The sequence below is a fragment of the Phaenicophaeus curvirostris genome, chromosome 7 (genome assembly GCF_032191515.1).
Source record: "Phaenicophaeus curvirostris isolate KB17595 chromosome 7, BPBGC_Pcur_1.0, whole genome shotgun sequence".
NCBI classification, from domain to species: Eukaryota; Metazoa; Chordata; class Aves; order Cuculiformes; family Cuculidae; genus Phaenicophaeus; species Phaenicophaeus curvirostris.
In genome coordinates, this window is record NC_091398.1 from 4,642,080 (window position 1) to 4,659,914 (window position 17,835).

Here is a 17,835-nt window from a genome sequence, read left to right on the forward strand (position 1 = left end):
GGGGGAAAAAATGAAACATGGCATGGACTGACACAAGCAGAGCAAAGGGTTAGCAGAAACAGTCACGAGGAGCTGGAGAGGCAGAATCAGAAGAGGAGGGATGAGAGAGGCATATAGTAATAAGAAAACCCCTATAAAGTACCAGTTTGAAAAACAGGGGCAGTTAGAACCAAATCTTAACTGTCTAAGGCCAAGGCAAAAGAGCAGACCCCAAATGTGTATGCCAACAAGCAAGTTCAGGTGGGTTTATAAAAGAGATTTGATTGTCAGGAAGTCAGATCTGACTATAGAGAGGATTGAAGGCATGCAAGTCATGGCCGGGAATGTGGCTGTGAATGACAGCCTGTTATTCTTTCTCACAAAAGAAATATATTTAGTACTGAAATACAGTCATCTCACTGTTTTCACTGGCAGTGGGTTTTTCAGAGTTTACATGCTGAGGACCATAGCAGCAGAGTGACTGATAGAATAGAAGGCTGATTCAGGGCATTCCAGCTTCACTGTGCCAAGATATTTATTCATCAAACCATTGACGAGTTACTTAAGTGCCGAATTTCAAGTGAATTCTGCACCCAGGAGACTTGCATCTTCTAGCATAGAAAAATCCAGGCTTACACTGAATATCATTGTAATATCTACCACACCACTGAGAGAGCTTCCCTTCCAGTCTCATTGCTCCTCACTCTCCCCCATCTGTACCTTAAGCAAAACAGCTCATCTCTCCTTGAGTCAAATGCCAAACACGCAACTCGTTTCAAACTCAGCTGCCATAAGGAGTCACTGAGGCTGAGCACACAACATCAGTGCAAATAGGTTCTTAGAATGAGCTCACGACTTTCAAGTTGGGGCATATTAAACTTGGGGCAGTTAAATTTCCAGTAGTGCTAAGCAGGTGGGCAGTTGAGGGAGGAGAAGGGCACAAGCAGAAGCAACTTCTCCCATCAGCCTCCAAATCCCTACAGGGGCCTGGGGCTGGTACATGCTCCAGTTGATAGCCAGGCACTGACTGCAAGCCCAGGCTTGACAAGCACATCAAGGGCACACAAAGCAAGGCATCTTTTTTTCCTTTGAGCTGAATATTTCCCTTGAGAGCACCAGACTACCCCCTTTGTAGGTGGGCCGTGTGCTGCGCAGTTTGGTAAACATCAAGGTAAACTCTTCCTGATGCAAAGTTAGCATTGAAGTTGGTCCATCCCTATGCTATATTTGGACTGAATCTTGGCTCCACGCTGAAAAGATTTGAAGATAGTATTTCTGTGGGCAGAACAAGAACTTGTCTGAAACCTGAGTCTCTTCCATCCCTTGCAGAGTCAATATGTTTCAGTTTTACTGTGAATTTCAGTGTGGGGGAGATTAGTCAGACTCCGTCAAGCAGGTTGGTTTTATTAAACAGGTCAGAGTCCAGGGCTTTTAAGTCATGCTGCATTTCAGCCCTCTGCAGATATAACAGAAAACCTAATTATTTGTTGTAATTTACCTTAAACACACCCAGCTATTAGTGGCACAAACTAGCTATATTTTTTTTTCCTGCTGTATTAGGCATCCTTAAGAGTTATGCAAGAGCAATATGGAGAGTTACTATTCTAGGCTGAATAAGAGACATTTAACAGCAATATATAGGATTTTACTAGTTCTCCTCACGCTCTAGTTGCACAAAATCACTATATCAACACAGTACCATTCAGTAAGATACCATTCCAAACACAATATCATTTGACTTGGGCAAAGAGCGTAAAACTGTGAATAAGCTGGTTCAGTATTTACTGAGATACATATGTAATGCTAAGAAATTGCATCACTCAACTAAAATCTTTTCAAACAATGCCATCTCTCCTCTTAGAGCATCTTACTGACCCAGTAATCCTTTTGTGGCTTGGAAAGGAAGTTTCATCTCATTCTGTACTCCTTTGCACAGAAAACTGGCTCTTTCCTGCAGATTTTCCTGGAGACAGTCTAATCCAGCAACCAGTTTTGAAGATACTGGTTTAAAGCATGGTTATAAGTTAAATGCTGCAGTATGTGTAGCTGCAGGAGTCCTCAAAGTATTCCAAGTCAAAACACAACTGCTCCAAGGAAGTAAATTCCAGAGCCGGAGCTCTGCCATCTTTCATATTGCATACATGTGCTTCCCATCATTGGCTCAGCTCTCATAGCTGCTACAGAGGGGGTAACATTATGCCCAAAATATCATTTCACCTTCATCCTCTTCTGGGAAATTACATATAACGCATAGGTTTATTCTGCTTGTATTGGGAGGTTTGCAATTGCAGGAGGTCTGGGAACTAGTGAGAGTGAAGGTGGGAGCAGACAATTACAGCCTCTCCCATGTATGGGCCTGTATTTCATTCCTGTCCAAGCTTAATCTTTACATTCTTTGCCTGGGGGAGTTCTGCTATCCTATAATAAGGCCATTCCAGATCCTCTATGCAGGTCTGGGAAGCAACGCATTTAGGTCTCCAGTACCGTAAAAAGCACAAAAGAGTCCTAAGATATAGCAAGTGAGTAAACTTTACCCTTCCTCTCTCAGCTTTCCAATTGTACTTCCCACACCACCTTACCTGTTCCACCCCTTCAGTAGAAGGAAATTACTGGTGTTTGGGCACTTTGCTTCAGCCAAGAGTGGGCTGCAGGTCGCAATTCCCAGAGAACATGCCCATGCCTCTCCCTAGGTCTCCAGCCATAAGTCCACATCTTCTGCCAGCAACTCCCTGCAGCACCAGTCCCACCTACCAAAGAGATGCTCAAACAAACCCACGTTATTAAGCCATCATATAAAGAAACAATAATTAAAAAAATTCTATTGTATGCTTATAATTGACGAAGTTTGAGAGCGTCCCAGTGAGTAGCATGTGGGGAAAAATTCAGTTGTTTAGAGAGGCAATGCCAAAGGTCTTCAAAAGGCATTTGATTCCTGATCAATCTCTAAGATCACTCACGTTTTCAGCAAATTCAAGGAGACTATAGAATATACACCAAACACGCAAATAGATACAAAAACACAGCACTCCAATTTTTTTTTCTTCACAAAACTTGGCATCTAAAGGCATTACAGTGTGTTTCTGCGACTGTACACACGACTGGGTTTTTAAATTAACACTGTGGATAAATGGATGCTCTTAGTATCAGCCCGAGACTGGCTCTAATTGAGCTCACCTGGACTGTTTCTCCTTGTCTTTTCTTACACTTTTTTAAAAAGCCAAAGCAGAGATTCTGTATTACATTGCTTGCTACTGAGCTATTCTGTTACTAGCATTATCCAGGTGCCTGTAAACATCTCTATATAAGCATTCTCTGCACTGCCTTCAATCTGAGTTTCAGTTTCTTTCCTGGCTTTACACATTGTGTACATCTGCTTATGATTTATTCAAAGAAGGCTGCACAAGCCACTCAGGATGAACATTGAAAAATCAAGCACTGTGACTGCTTTCACGTGCATGAAATTGCCTCAGATTTATTGTTAAATAGTTCATTTAAACACTCAGGTGAGCCACAGAGAACTGAGTCTCTTGAAGAGGACAACAACATTAGCAACAGTGGAATAAACAACAGCATATTGGGTTGCCTTCTTTAAAATTTAGGAACATCCTCTGTGCTGTTTTCAGCTGCCAACCCCACTGCCACAGACAGGGACACCTCCCACTGGATTAGGTTGCTCCAAGCCCCATCCAACCTGACCTTGAACACCTCCAGGGACAGGGCAGCCACACCACTGCTCTGGACAGCCTCACTACCCTCACAGGAAAACATTTCTTCTTAAATCTCATCTCTGTCTCCCCTCTTTCAGCTGAAAACCATTCCCCCTCATCCTATCCCTGCACTCCATGATCAAGGGCCCCTCCCCACTTTCTCTGGAGCCCCTTTCAGCACTGGAAGCTGCTGTAAGGTCTCTCCAGAGCCTTCTCTTTTGCAGACTGAGCATCCCAACTCTCTCAGCCTGTCCTCATATTGGAGGTGCTCCAGCCCTCAGATCATCTTCGTGGCTTCCTCTGGACTCACTCTAACAGTTCCATATCCTTCCTGCGCCGAGGACTCTAGAACTGAACACAGGACCTCCAAGTGAGATCTCATCAGACCAGAGGAGAGGGGCAGAATCCCCTCCCTCACCCTCCTGGCCACAATTCTGAAGAAGCCCAGGATACGATTGGCTTTCTGGGCTGTAAGCACACATTGCTGGCTCACGTTGAGCTTCTCATCCACCAGCAGCCCTAAGTCCTTCTCCTCTGAGCGGCTTTTAATTCCCTGCACAAGTTTTTCTGCTGCCTCAGAAGTGCTTTTCAAGGAGGTGCAGTCTTAGCTACAAGCAGAGCCATTAGCACAGCACTAGTGCATGGGTCTTAAGTGAAGTAGCAAGCCAGCCTTCCAAGCAGTAATGTGATGCCTGACGGATGCTGATTACACATTGTCCTTTACAAACGCTTAAAGTCAAATTACAGGCAGGCAGCAGGTCAGCAGCACAGTCATCCATGAACAGGACAGCCATGATAGAGTGGTTGGAGAAGACAGCATGCACATACAGATCATCTTAATCCAAGGAGGCAGAAAATGAGGCAAATTGAAGTTATGCCAGACTGGACTGTATTTTCTGCATTGACACCACAGATAAAGCAGACAGATTACGCTACACAAATTCATGTGATGCCACCTTCGCTAGCACCCCAGAGTCACCCATCTCCTTCACACCTAAGTGATGCAAGCAAGTACAAACCAGATAAAACTTACACATCATTTTATCAGGTAGGCTGGGTTGTTTTAATCACTGACACAAGGTTACGTATTACTCTTGTGTGCCATGCTGGTTTTATTCCACTATTTAAATTAGGGTCAATCAAAGCACAAAGCTTCTCTGTTCTTTTTCAAGTTCTTGGTCCTCAATTTTCTGGACAGATATAAAGGGTGCATATGCTGCATAGCACGTGCAGGGAGTTTGACACGCTCTGAGCACGCTGAATTTATTATGCATGCACGCAACTATGCATGCGACATATAAGCAATAGGTTCTGGGAGAGCAAAGTCATTTCAGAGAGTTTTTAATCAGCTAATACCCTTAAAATGCTTCAAGTACCTTTCGCAGTCAGGTGGTGGCAGAAGAAATACAGCATATGCAAAACCATTTCAGAACAAGGAAGAGGGCAAAGTCCTGAGAGAACTGACAGAGCTTGGGTGGTGGGTGACCTGCCCAGGGCACCATTTTTCAACCCTCCCCATGGCATTATCTTCAGGTTAGTGATGGGCCATGGCGAAACAATTTAAAGCAGCCATGCCCAGTTTATAGCCTGCTTTCCCTTCCACAGAGATGCGTCTCGCTCCACTAACACCTTGCCTACTAAAAAGCAAAAGTGACTGCTCGAGTTCCTCATAAACAAATCCAGTAAGACAGAATGCTCTCTATCCTCCATTTCACTCCAAATCCCAAAGAAACTTGTGGTGTTGGAGGGCAAGTTATTTCTTTTGGCTGGCCTTGCTACAAAAATCACGTGCTTGATTTTCCTCTTTACAGAATTCATATTGTGTTAATAAAGTACTGTTGATTCCCTCTGGCTGACTCTGCAGGAAAGCTGTTCTCACAAAGCTTCTAGTCTGAGTTAAAGTAATCTTGCTTAAAACCAGTCATAATTGTTTCAGTCTCCTAAGTTCAATACTAAGCACAGAAAATATTGCCAATTTGAGTCAGGGTTCGGCATTCTATGAAGGCAGGATAAGCTGACCAAAGGTAAGGAATTCAGTAAATGCAAAGGGAATTTGACCTGGCGTTTCTCTGAGCCAGCTTCTGTATTGTTGACCTCACTCTAAAGAGGATGGAAAGAGAAGAAAAATAACAAATGAGAGTTTAACCAGAGTTACACGCTCCAGAATACTCATTACTCCATCAGCCAGGTTCCTCCCCAGACGTGGTGCTGGGCCCTGAAGGGAGTTCTTCCTCCGCAGGAAGGATTGCTCAACCCTCTCCTCAACACCAGGTTGACAGGATCGCTTACATTGAAAGGCTGCAGACAGTCAACAGGAAGCTGACACTGGAAATAAGCCTAGGGACAGTCTGACTGCAAGAAGAGGGAGCAGCCCTTCAGCCTTTCGAGGCAGGAAAATAGCCTATGTCATGGGTCTAGTAAACAAGGGGTGATGAACAAGTCTAAGAGAGAAGGACAAGCACTAAAATAAGCGTAAACCTAGGAAACAAAACCCCGAGCACAATGTTGGATGCCAGAATCTGTTCTGTAGCTTTCAGAGAAGAAAAAAGGCAGGATTTTACCCCAACACAAATATGTACAGTCATTTTGATGAATTCCTCACTAACCAGGCAGTTCCTAATAGACCTGACAAGGCAGACAGCAGAAATACCACAGTGTAGATGGTGTTGTGTGACACTATGCCCTGCTGAGAAGATATTCCCTCCAAGGGTAGGGGCGGGATGGGATGGGACAGGACAGAACATCCAGATGTCCTCAGGTCCCACCAGGAGATGCTTCCATTCTTACTGCAGAGTGCTTCACACCAGACTTACCAGCAGCTTTGTGTTGCAGGAGTCAGGCCAGAAAAACCTAAATAACCTTAGAGGAATCTGCTTTCCAGTCCCTTTAATCTTATTTCCATGCTGTGGTGGGTAAATTTAATACTTGTTTCTCTAGGTTTATAAAAGCTTTCTGTACACGGTTAGATGTTATTAACTCTTGCAAGAGTTCAGTTACTTACGTCAGGATATGGCTTCTCTCAGTCCTAAATTAATTCAGATTTGAGCTCTTTTGCAGTCCTTTCTTAGGGGTAGAGAGGGACAGGCAAAATTAGCATTACCAGAACATTTTGTGAGCTTTGATATTGCCAAATTTTTATTCTTATTATTCCTCTTTATTTTTTTTTAATTTAGGCTATTATTGCATCTGTAAAATAAACCTTTTTGCTTCTCCTTGGCATTATTCATGACCAGATTGCCTTTTATTTCCAGTCAAAAATTAACTATAATTTGTAGTGCTGCCTTCCCTTGTCTGACCCATTTTAAGGAGAAAGTTACACCAATTCAACCAGGAATAATTTTAGTCAGAATTCTGAAGTAAACAGTAGGAAAATAAAAATATTATCCCCCTGTAGTTTACAGCAGGAGGCAGGAAAAGCAGGAGTGCTGGCAGAGAAGCTCAACCCACGTCTGTCTGAAGGAGAACAGAGATTCCTTTTTCCAGTATACTAATTACCTATTGCTATCCTTAAAAGGCCAAGAGGGTCCTTGAAAAGGTAAAATAGCTTTATGACAAAGCAGAACAGAACATTTCACTGTAAGAACTCAAGAAGCTTAAGAACAACGGTACTAGGTCAGCCAAAGGTCTACCTTTTCTGGCCAATACCACCACACACAATAAAACTATTGGAGAGAATTACCACATTCCACGTTTAGGTCTGTCCCCTCCAACAACTGTTCCCAAATATTACTTGGCTTTGAAGCCCGCTTCGACCATTTCAGATCTAAGGCAGGAATTAGGTACCCAAAAGACCATCTATTGTTTCTAATTATGATAGTTATGATAATAAAGAATATCACCTTTTGCCACAAACCTTTCACACTCATGCCCTCGTGGGAATGTTTCTTCTTGCACATTGTTGGCATCACTACACTTGATCTTAAAGTTTTAAAGCTCAATATTTATCCAGAACAATAAAGTTCCCAATCCTCCAAATGCTTCTCACTGCAAGTTACTCCACTAAATTATTTCCATGCATAATAAACATGTATATAAGAAAATACTCAGAGGATCAGGACCTTAGATAAAACAGAAGTTGTAATATGTCTGTGTCCAAACCCATTAGGGATGACAAGAAGCCGACAGAAATCAATCTTGCTTTGTAAGTAATTGTATAGGTTATTTTTTCTGGAAGCGATTCTCAAAGAGCTAACACACTCACACGAAAGGAAAGAAAATGCCTCAGCAAAACCACCTAAAATAAACCAACGCTGCCATTTAAGTAGTTTGAGAGTACCCGTATCAGGTGGGATTACAGAAACAGGCAAGGACTACAAAACAACAAGTGTTTTATTTCTTTAAAGAGTTTTCCTCGCCCTTTGGTTTTGTTCCTTTTCTGCACAGAACACTCTGCTGTCCCTCCTCCTAGAGCGTACAGCCATCATTCATGCCTTTTCTTCTGCACACAGCCCCTATCCTTTCTTACCCTGAAAAGAGTTAAACTCTCCTTTTCCTCCAAAGAACTATTTTTTATTTTCCTGACAAGGCCTTTTATGCAATTAGCCAGCAAAGCCATAGCCAAAAAGAAAGAATAACACACGTAAAGTCATGCCAGAGAACAGAGTAGGTAGTAACTTGTTGAGTCTATTACCAGACAAAATGTTTAAATCAGTGGTGTGTTCTCATAAATCAACAGCCATATTTAGCCTTAACTATAACCATCCCTGAGCAATGTGGAATAGAGAGGAAATACGTAAAAAAAAAAAAAAAAAGGTGATGCTCCTAAAATGAGAAGGGGAAAAAGCAGCAGATGAGACAAATGCAGGGCAGGGTCACCTCCCAGATATGGAATTTATTTTATAGGTTAGAACTGAGGTGCTGCAACATCGAGGGCTGAGCAGAGACTGCCCATCATGCCAACTTGTACCATGCCAGGAGGCAATTTGGAGATGTTAAAGAATCATTTGAACCTAGTTAAAACCTGGACATTTATATACGTTGTGTGCTAAAACAAAAATTGAGCCCAGAAGAGCCAGAGCTCTATGCTACACAATTGGAGACTATAGGGTTTGCATTGCAGACCATAAAAAAGTCATTCTTTTTTGATTAAAATTGATGGATCTAAGTTATTATAAGATGAATATGTTTGGAAAGGGGGAGAACAGTAACAACGAACCACTCAACAGAAAGTAACTCAAGAAACAAGGCAAGAATTTTATCAGATCCTTTTCTTACTTTGCTGGGACTGGAAGATTGTCTCTTTTTACTTCTCCACCTTTGTCCATCCTCTCACCTCTTCCAGCTGAGCTGATTTGATTCAGACTTAGGGCCCCCATTCATTCCAGTTAGATGGCTTTTCTGTAAAGCTGATTGCCAAACCCGTGCTATGCTCCCTCTGACAGGATTTCACTGCTTTCCAGAAAAGTAATGGATTTCTCTCATACCACAGTTTCTAAAGGTCCCTTCTTCAGCAACATCCTCTGCAGCACAGAAACCTTTAGTAGCTCTGTTAGAGCTGTGGCTGTGACCCAAAGATATTTCTCCTTCTGCAGACTTGGTTTGGCACTCAGTTTGTTTTGCAGCAGTGCAAACAAGGCTCCCAAACACAGCGTTCTGTTCAGTGACCTGCAGATACACAACAGGGAGCAGGTCACCCCCGAGAACCATCCTCAACTACTCATCTGCAGGCTGGGAAGCAGCAGGCTTTGAGGTCCTCAGGCTTCTCTAAGGCACTGCTGAAGTATCTCACAAGGTGGAGGTTTCTTCCTAGCCCTACCCTTCAATCTCACCCCATTTGATTTCTGTGCAGCCACTGAGTCCAGTCCTACCAAGCAGCCACAATTTGTACAAGGTTCATTTGTTCATTTAAGCAAACAGTTTTACTAGAACTGCATCCATGTGAAATTTGGTTATTACTATAGGATTTGCTTCTGCTCTTGCTTGCAGTCCTTAACACACTGTCAACGCTCCCGCTGAAGAAATCATGTTTGGAATTAAGAGTTGCTTCTTCCAGATCTGGCATTTGCATGTTTTTATGAGGTGCTGGAAAAGCACAATCGGATAACTTTTCTCCTACAAATGTTGAAACAATAATAAGTAACAGACTTATTGAGTACTGATTTGCCTAAAAGACAGGTGTTTCTGACACATACCACATCTCTCAAATACATTACACGCTCCAATACTCTTCTTATGAAGGGCTTAAGATTAATACCGTCTCCTCACCCCATCAATGAGCAACAAGACTTTTCCGACCACCAGCTTAATTTTTGCATAGTGCTTACCTTCCAACAGTGTGCAGAGAAAGCACCAGGTGTGTGAACTTGGTGGGTAGTCTGTCAGCTAAATAGTGACTGATGTGCAAAGAAAGCACTATGAATATTGAAACCAAATACTTGGCAGATAAGAGGAAATGCAGACCAAGTACTTGTCTTTTTCTTTGCTCAACCAGGAGAGCAATCAAACAAACACCAGTCTGAAATTCACACTCTGGGATCTCTAATGGGCTAAAACCTTACATTGACTGTAGCTACAACTCAGCTGCTGGAGTCCATGAACAATGCAGGCGCAGGTATAACTCTCTTCTACTCTAACATTCAATTTTCAGCCTAGTTGCTGAGTACAGGAACCTCTGCAGCTCCACTTTCTGCAAGTGGAACCAAGAAGGATTTCCACCATAAAGCTCTCCTTTAAACTTCTAGCAAAACAAAACCAGGGACGAGCTTGGATCAAGTTTTTACATCACCTGGATTAATTCTCTTTTGGTATCATTGCCTTAGAACTGACCCTAATCATGAATACTTCATTGTTTCCAGGAAGTTTCAAAAGGGGAGGGTGGTTTAAAATTATTTCAACAATTGTTCTTGTAAATCAAGATCAAAATCATTCTATCTGTTTGCAAGAATCTCCTAATTCAAGAGCTGTTCACTGTTCCAAGTGGGTCATGCCTGGCAGGACCCTCGAGTCGTAAATCACATGCAGCATACCAGATCGAATAAAGATACAGAAATATCCTTGGCTGTTCCATTGAGTGCATCGTGGCTGCTCATTTCATTCTGTTGTTTTGTCATTATCAGCAACTGTAAAACAAGCTTAAAATAGTTCAGGTCCAATTGAATCCAAAGTGGTGTCTTATGCAAGTGCACCAGACAACCCATTGTGATAATTCCAAGTAGAATGCTGCCAAAAAATGTGAATAGAGAATGAAAATTGAGATTCATTACATTTAAAATGGACTTTTGACCAGAAAGATCAATGAATGCAATTCTCTGTGCAGATTTACAGGCCAACTGAAGCCTTGGTTTAACCTCTGAACTCAGAAGGCTTCGTAAAGAGAGGAATTTTTCTAAAAGGGTCATGCATGCATAAGTTTTCCAAGATTACAAGACTGAAGCCGCAGTCATTCAGACCTAGAAATAAAAGAGGAAAACCCACAAGAGGTCAGATAGGGTAATAAGAATGATGAATACAGTTCCCTGACCATTAGACAGCGATTGATAGGCTGAGCATCGGTACGCAGGAAAAGATGAACTCCAGAAAGAAAAAAACAGATGTCCCTAAAGAATGAGCCCAGCTGAAACATGTGGTAGCTGTCTGCTCTCAGGTCACTGATGACCATGGGAACTTACATTCTGCATTGCCCTCAACCAAAAGACCCTGTCCTTGGGCAGTTGACTCACCAGTAAATGGCTGACACTTTTCTTCCACTTGTGTGGAAAGATGGGTGTTGCCTTCTCTCTACATCAAGTTATTTTTCAATATAAGCGCTTGCTGTAGCTGCTAAAAAAAAAAAAAAAAAGAGATGAGATGAGCCACATCATCGCAAACAGCTGCACCAGTTGTGAGCAGAAGAATCACACAAGATACAAATTACAAAGAAACTGGAACTCACTTCTAAATTTCAAAATTTGATAGAGTTCCTACAACACTCATATATACACTCATCATATGCATCCAGAGGTTAAATATTTCCATCTTCAAGAGCTGTAAGTGATTTAAAAGTGAAAACATAATACGAATACCAAATGTAACACTAATAGATACTGAAAGCTGGCACTGATAACATGTTCAGTGGGCGGTGGACTCCAAACTGATTCTTCACCCGCAGCGTATATTGCCTTTTCTCCCTCCCAGCTGGCATTTGTAAAGCAGCAACAGCGTTAATATCAGGTTTTGAGAAATCTGTTGCTCTGAGCCAGACTTATAGCAATATTTAAAACAAGACTGCATTTAACATAAAATTGAGCTATTTTCTTGGTGTTTGTAAAAAATGAAACACCATCTAACATTAGATAAACTCAATTAGCCAGGGGTTTGAAGCCAAAAATCCCATTCTTCATAGAATCTTTTAATAAATGCACCAGCAACGACAATCCTTTGTTCGCACAAACTGGTTTCTGGGAATGCAGTGACCAAACTTGTGCATCTGTTTGCATACAGAACTAGGAATTGTTGAACCTGCAAGTCAGAGCTTACAATCACAGACAAATGGCTGTTTATTCTTTCGTAATTTGTATTACACTAATACTAGCTAGAGATGCAACCCATACACATGGTACTATAAAAACATAACAGACACTCTGCTTCTAGGATCTCAGTTTAAAATTGAGTCTTCTAGTCTACTGTTAAGACACAAAGTCCCTTAAGGTACCAGTTGTTTTAAAAAATTAAAGCATTTTTTATGAATCACATTGACCTTTCTGAGCTATTTTCTTCTCAGGGGAAATTTCATTTCATTTAGAGGAAACATTACCATTCTATCTGAAAGTAGCACAAAGATTTTTTTTTCTGAAGTGTCAGAATTTTCTTTGGAACAGAAAATTTTTCCATTATTACTGAACAAACAGAAAATCTTACTGACGTAATCCAAAAAGCTACAAAAGAGAAAGAAGCTAGATCATCTTATCAATATAAATGACCTTTGGACTGCAGTTATTATTTCTATCTTTTTAATCTCTTTCCAAAAGGTCTGGAAGTACCTTATGTCATTTGAGCTATCCATGAAGCCTTACCACAAAGTCACTTATGACCCCCTCACCACCTAATTGTGCAAGTGCCTTGGAAAGGGCAAGGTTCAAAGCCAGGTTGAATGAGGCTTTGAGCAAAATGACCCAACGGGAGATGTCCCTGTCCAGAGCAGGGGGTCAGAACTGGCTGATCTTTGAGGTCCCTTCCAACCCAAACCATTCTATGAAATTTGAGGGTGGAGATCCTCAAACAGAAATACAACATAGAATTTGTAGATCAAAACCTGACTTAAATAAAATCAATATTTTTTTTTTTTACAAGCTAGATGTTGAAAGCAGAGAGCAGAGCTATAAATGTAGCCACTTTAAGTCTCTTAGCTATGAAGTCTTAGGCAGTCCTAAAAAAATCCCTAAGAGCTTTCAGAGTTTGATGTGCCGTGGGAGAAGAGACATGGATTGGTAACTGGTTTTAGTGATTCTAGTGGACAAAAAGCCACTGTTCTAACAGGCAATCCAGATCTCTGTTTTGGAATAGGAGGTGAGGGGGGGGACAGGATGAGAGGGAATGGGCTCAAGCTCCGCCGGGGAGGTTTAGGCTGGACATTAGGAAAAAACTTTTCACAGAAAGGGTCATTGGGCACTGGCAGAGGCTGCCCAGGGAGGGGGTTGAGTCACCTTCCCTGGAGGTGTTTGAGGCACGGGTGGACGAGGTGCTGAGGGACATGGTTTAGTGTTTGATAGGAATGGTTGGACTTGATGATCCAGTGGGTCTCTTCCAACCTGGTTATTCTATGATTCTATGCTTCCCCACCATCTAACATCTTGGTCAAGCAGATGAAAAGCAATTGATTTTAATTCCTTTTCCATTTCTGTTTCTCACACAGGCATCTCACAGGCAGGTTTCCTGACTATCCTACCAAAAAGAAAGGAGGTTCAATAGCTCTTCTTTCTGAGAAAACTCCAGAGCAGGTACTGTCGCTCCTCTCGTGAAAGATGTTAATGGAATTGGGGATGGAAACTCCACTAAACATGTCTCTCTACGTAGCAATTTTTCATAGCAATGGCCTCGTACACCAGGAGCCTTGTAGTTAAAAAGCTTTTTGCTGCAAGCACAAGGATTGTTTTCTCTCAAAACTGGTTCCCTTTCAGGCTGTGCAGCCATTTAGTCCTGGGAGAAGGTGCTCAAGCATAAGAGTTAGACTGACAAACATCTGAGGTAGCTGAGAGGGAAGGGCAAGTTCCAAAATCCATGTGTTTGCTGCTACCTGCTAACAGAAACATGCATTAAACAGCTTTGGCTTAAAATAGGCATCTAAAGCTACCCTAGAGGCTGAAATAGGTTCCAGTATCAACACAGTCTAGCAATAACTAGGTTAGTTTAAGCAGAGAAGAGTTTCTTATACAGGGAGGTCTAAACCTTGATTTACTGCCAAGGATCCCTTCAGTGAGCTTGAACAACGGGCATGTTCAAGCAAAGGAAGTATCTTAGTCTATCATATGTATCTTTGTAACGAATGCAGCTTTTCCTGGTAAAGAAACCTCTCCTGGCTTCTCTAGCTAAGAGAAGTGGCTGATAATCTCTTCCTCCGATCATCCAAGTGTCACGCAGAGAAAGTGATTAAGACCAGCTGAGACAGTGGTCAGCACTTGAAGCTGTTTCCACCCACCACAATGACCTTAGCAGGATGATGAGCCTGTTGAGGGAAATTATAAACAGGAAGCCCTGCACACAGAAGCAGGATTTGGCCCCTCAGTGAACCAGGCGTGTTCTTGGGGGCTAGGAAAACTAAATGGTCAAAAAATTTGACCCGGTCCTTAAAATAAACTTCCTTTGTTGAGGCAGACTGTTGTATTCAGTAGTTGCAACCGATGGTCTAATGCAGGTAAGGTAAAACAATATTTTGAATTTGGGCTTTCCTGGAATCATAGGGAAAAGCCTGGGGTATAATAGCAGTCTTCAGTGCGGTTTGAGGGGATGTAAATACAGACTAGCTCAGCATTAAGAGCAGTACTCTGACCATTAGTTTCTTTGCTTGCAAAAATATGCAAAGAAACCCCTACAAACAGCTCTCCATGCCTTGCTGAAACAGAGCTCAGAGCATGCTCCTGGTTTTAACCCAATCCAGAATACACCAAGGTCAACCCCCAGCCTTTGTTTAAGCCACTCTGCTGTTCAGTCCTAGAGTAAAAGAGGCCCAGTTAGGTTTTTAGCTTCTAAAGTAGAAACATGCTGAATCAAGAAGGTTTTTTTGCTTGCTCCAAGAAGCAGGAGACTCACCCAGTGAACACGGCTTATTGCTGGAGAAGGCTTCGGGGGACTTCAGGCTCATTAGATCTGCCGCCAACAAGGATAAACACGACATCACAAGAAATTATACTGAGTGAGACTGAATATAGTAATAGATTCTGGTGAAATAATTTTCTTCCTGTCCTACTCCCAGCTTTGAATTCCCTCCTTCAGCTATTTTGCTGTCTTTCCTGGGTGTCTGCTTTCTCCTTGCACAAAAAAATTAAGGAAACCAAAGTCTAGAGAGATTATGTTACTACCTCATTTTCCTTACACAAAAGGAAAACACTCTGAAGAAAAAAAATAACCCACAACTTTTTCCAACAAATTTTCACTAGCAATTATCTGCTTTTCAGAGATTTTTCAGGCCCATTTTTTCCTCTCATTTTAGTGAGCACAACCAGGAGCAGGACACATTTCACATAACCCTAGCAGATCTTCAGGATGCAGTTGGCAAAAGGAAGTTCAGTACTTTCTTAATTGTACCTGAATGTCAGACAAGTAAAATATTTTTTGTTCATCTGAGTCAGCCTGAATATTAAAAATCCCTAAGGCAAGTGGTTTTGTTCCACACTGGTCTACTGGGCAACATCATAAATGAAATCCTGGCCCCAAAGAAGTTAATGGGTGTTTTGTCCTTGATATCAGGGTAGATGAGATTTCACCTCTTGTATATATTACCTTCTGCGAATGGGTTGGTTACTCCCAAGTTAAACTCCATGAAAAATCAAGACCAAACTGTATTTAAAAAGTGAGCATTTTATAAGACTTAGGTAAAGACACTTTGGGGAAAATAAAATACAAATTAATCACTTCACGATCCATTGCTGCATTATTATACATTCTATATTTCTTTCTCCTTTGACAACTCTGACCTTACTTGACTTTGTAACGTAGCTGGCCTTCTGCACAAACTGCTCTAATGACTTTTTACAAATACCTTTCTAAAAGTTATGCCAAAGAGATCCCAAAGCACGCTGCAAGGGACGTAGAAGTGATTCAACTTGGGAGTCTGTTGTCTGGCGCACTACTCAGATACGAGAACGACATCCCTCTGCATCCCAAACAGTTCTGTTTTCTAGGAGAAACATTTTGTCTTAGATTTCATAATAACTTCTTCTGATTTAATACTCAAAGAGAGCACATTTTCCTTCAGGAACACTAAGCTATGTGCGTGCAAAGTGTTTCACTTCAAAATCGATTCAGAGCCAGAAATACAAGGCTCTGAGGCTCTTTCACCCACGACAGCTGCAAATCCAGATCCAGAATTCCCAAACTCAACTCTATCCCTGCATTTCATTTATGCCCACAACACTAAGATGACAAGAAGTTCAAGTTACATCCTCTTTCAAGGGATGAGGAGAAGACTTATTCTTGAGGAAGAACATTTACCTCGAGCATCAGCTTGCTTGAGCCAACATAAAGCTTTCTACAGCCAAGGAACATAGCACACAAGCAAGTCCTACTGGCAACAACTGGTGTTTTCAGAGACCTGGCTCATAAAGCAACGTCAAGCATTTCTTTTCACAGGCTGCATCTCGTTTTAGTGCCCCTCTCTTCCCCAAAAAAAGGGGATTTACACTGCAAAAGTCTGGAAATGCACTTAAACTGGTCTATGACTAGAAAAATCAATTTGTCTTCGTGGGCTATCACATTAGTGAAAACCATCTTTTCAGCCTCGGAAAAAACCATTACTGGACAGAAGTCATCACTAGCATGACAGACATGATCTTACAGCAAGACTAGGAAAAAAAAAAAAAAAAAAGAGGAGACTAAAATTCATCTGTTCTTACTGATAGTACATTCTCTTCCCCAATATTAAGAGATTTTAAAGTGCTTTCAGTATGATTTCAAAAAGAGGCAACCTAGGAAAGGGCAATCTAACATAATTTAGGAAGACATCTGCTTTTATTTCCACTATAAAGTTTTCTTCAGGGAAAAAAGCTGTATTATAATGTGGGTGAATTGCTTAGTATCTCTAACTAACCTTTGCTTGCCCTTCCCTTTCCTCTTCTTTTGTTAGATTCTTCAGGCATCTTCTTGTAGCCAGAGGGAAAATTGTTCTGTACTGAAGAACACAAACCAGTCAAGGTTAGATAAGCAGCCAGCTTCACCCCAGCTCCCAATCCTCTGCAATTATGGAGCTGCTTAAAGCAGAGGTGAAAGCAAAGCTGGGGAAGCTACGCCAAAAGAATATACAGGAGAAGGTGTATCTGACACAGAAAAAGATAAATTATATTTACCCAGTTTTTCTCTTTTAGGAAGCAGAAAGCCACTTCAGAAGAGTCAGGCTCCACAGGCTGACAGCATTGCCAGCTGCTTTGGAGCATTTCATCGAAACTGTTTAGCATCTCAGACTAGTTATGTTGAGAAGGCACCCAGGAGAGAGGCTGTACAGATGTTGTTTGGATGCAGGCAACCTCTGCCCACAGTCACTGAGCATGTTTTCCAGATGTGGCTTCTCGCGTTACTGCACGTTTCACTCAGTGCTAACTGCAAGCACCATTTTTCTGTTCCCTACATAAGCAATTAGTTGAAGACTCAGTGCCCTGGGTTATCTTGCAGTTATGGAAAGAGTAAATACAAGCTTTTTTCTTGACAACTTACAAAACAGATGAAGGCAAGGCAGAGGGATAAGGACAGTTCAACAGCTCGGTCCCGTTAGAGCAGGTTCATGAGAAGAGAAACTCCTTTCAGTATTATTCATCTGTATGAAAACATGAAAACAAACAGTTTCAGAGTCTGGATACACTTCAAATATCAGCAGTAGAACCCAAACTCTGCTTAAAATTTAAGCCTTTTGTCAATCACATGTGTGCTTACAGGTATCCTGCTGGATAAACCCACCTCTGAGATGCTGGAGAGCGTTATCCTTTGGTAGGCAGTCAAAGCAGAGGGTGGAGGTGACGAGGTTGGA

General features: G+C 41.8%; 2 protein-coding genes across 2 annotated transcripts in view; one reads left to right on the forward strand and one right to left on the reverse strand.

Moving 5' to 3' along the window:
• The window catches only part of ACKR3 (atypical chemokine receptor 3), a 198,762-nt gene that overhangs the window by 90,987 nt on the left and 89,940 nt on the right, over positions 1–17,835 (reverse strand). The gene's annotated exons all lie outside the window — the stretch shown is intronic.
• IQCA1 (IQ motif containing with AAA domain 1) overlaps positions 1–17,835 on the forward strand; it is a 150,315-nt gene that overhangs the window by 85,340 nt on the left and 47,140 nt on the right. Inside the window, exon 8 of the mRNA XM_069860495.1 lies at positions 13,516–13,600. Within this exon, the coding sequence (XP_069716596.1) occupies positions 13,516–13,600 (85 nt within the window). The remainder of the gene's footprint in view (positions 1–13,515; positions 13,601–17,835) is intronic.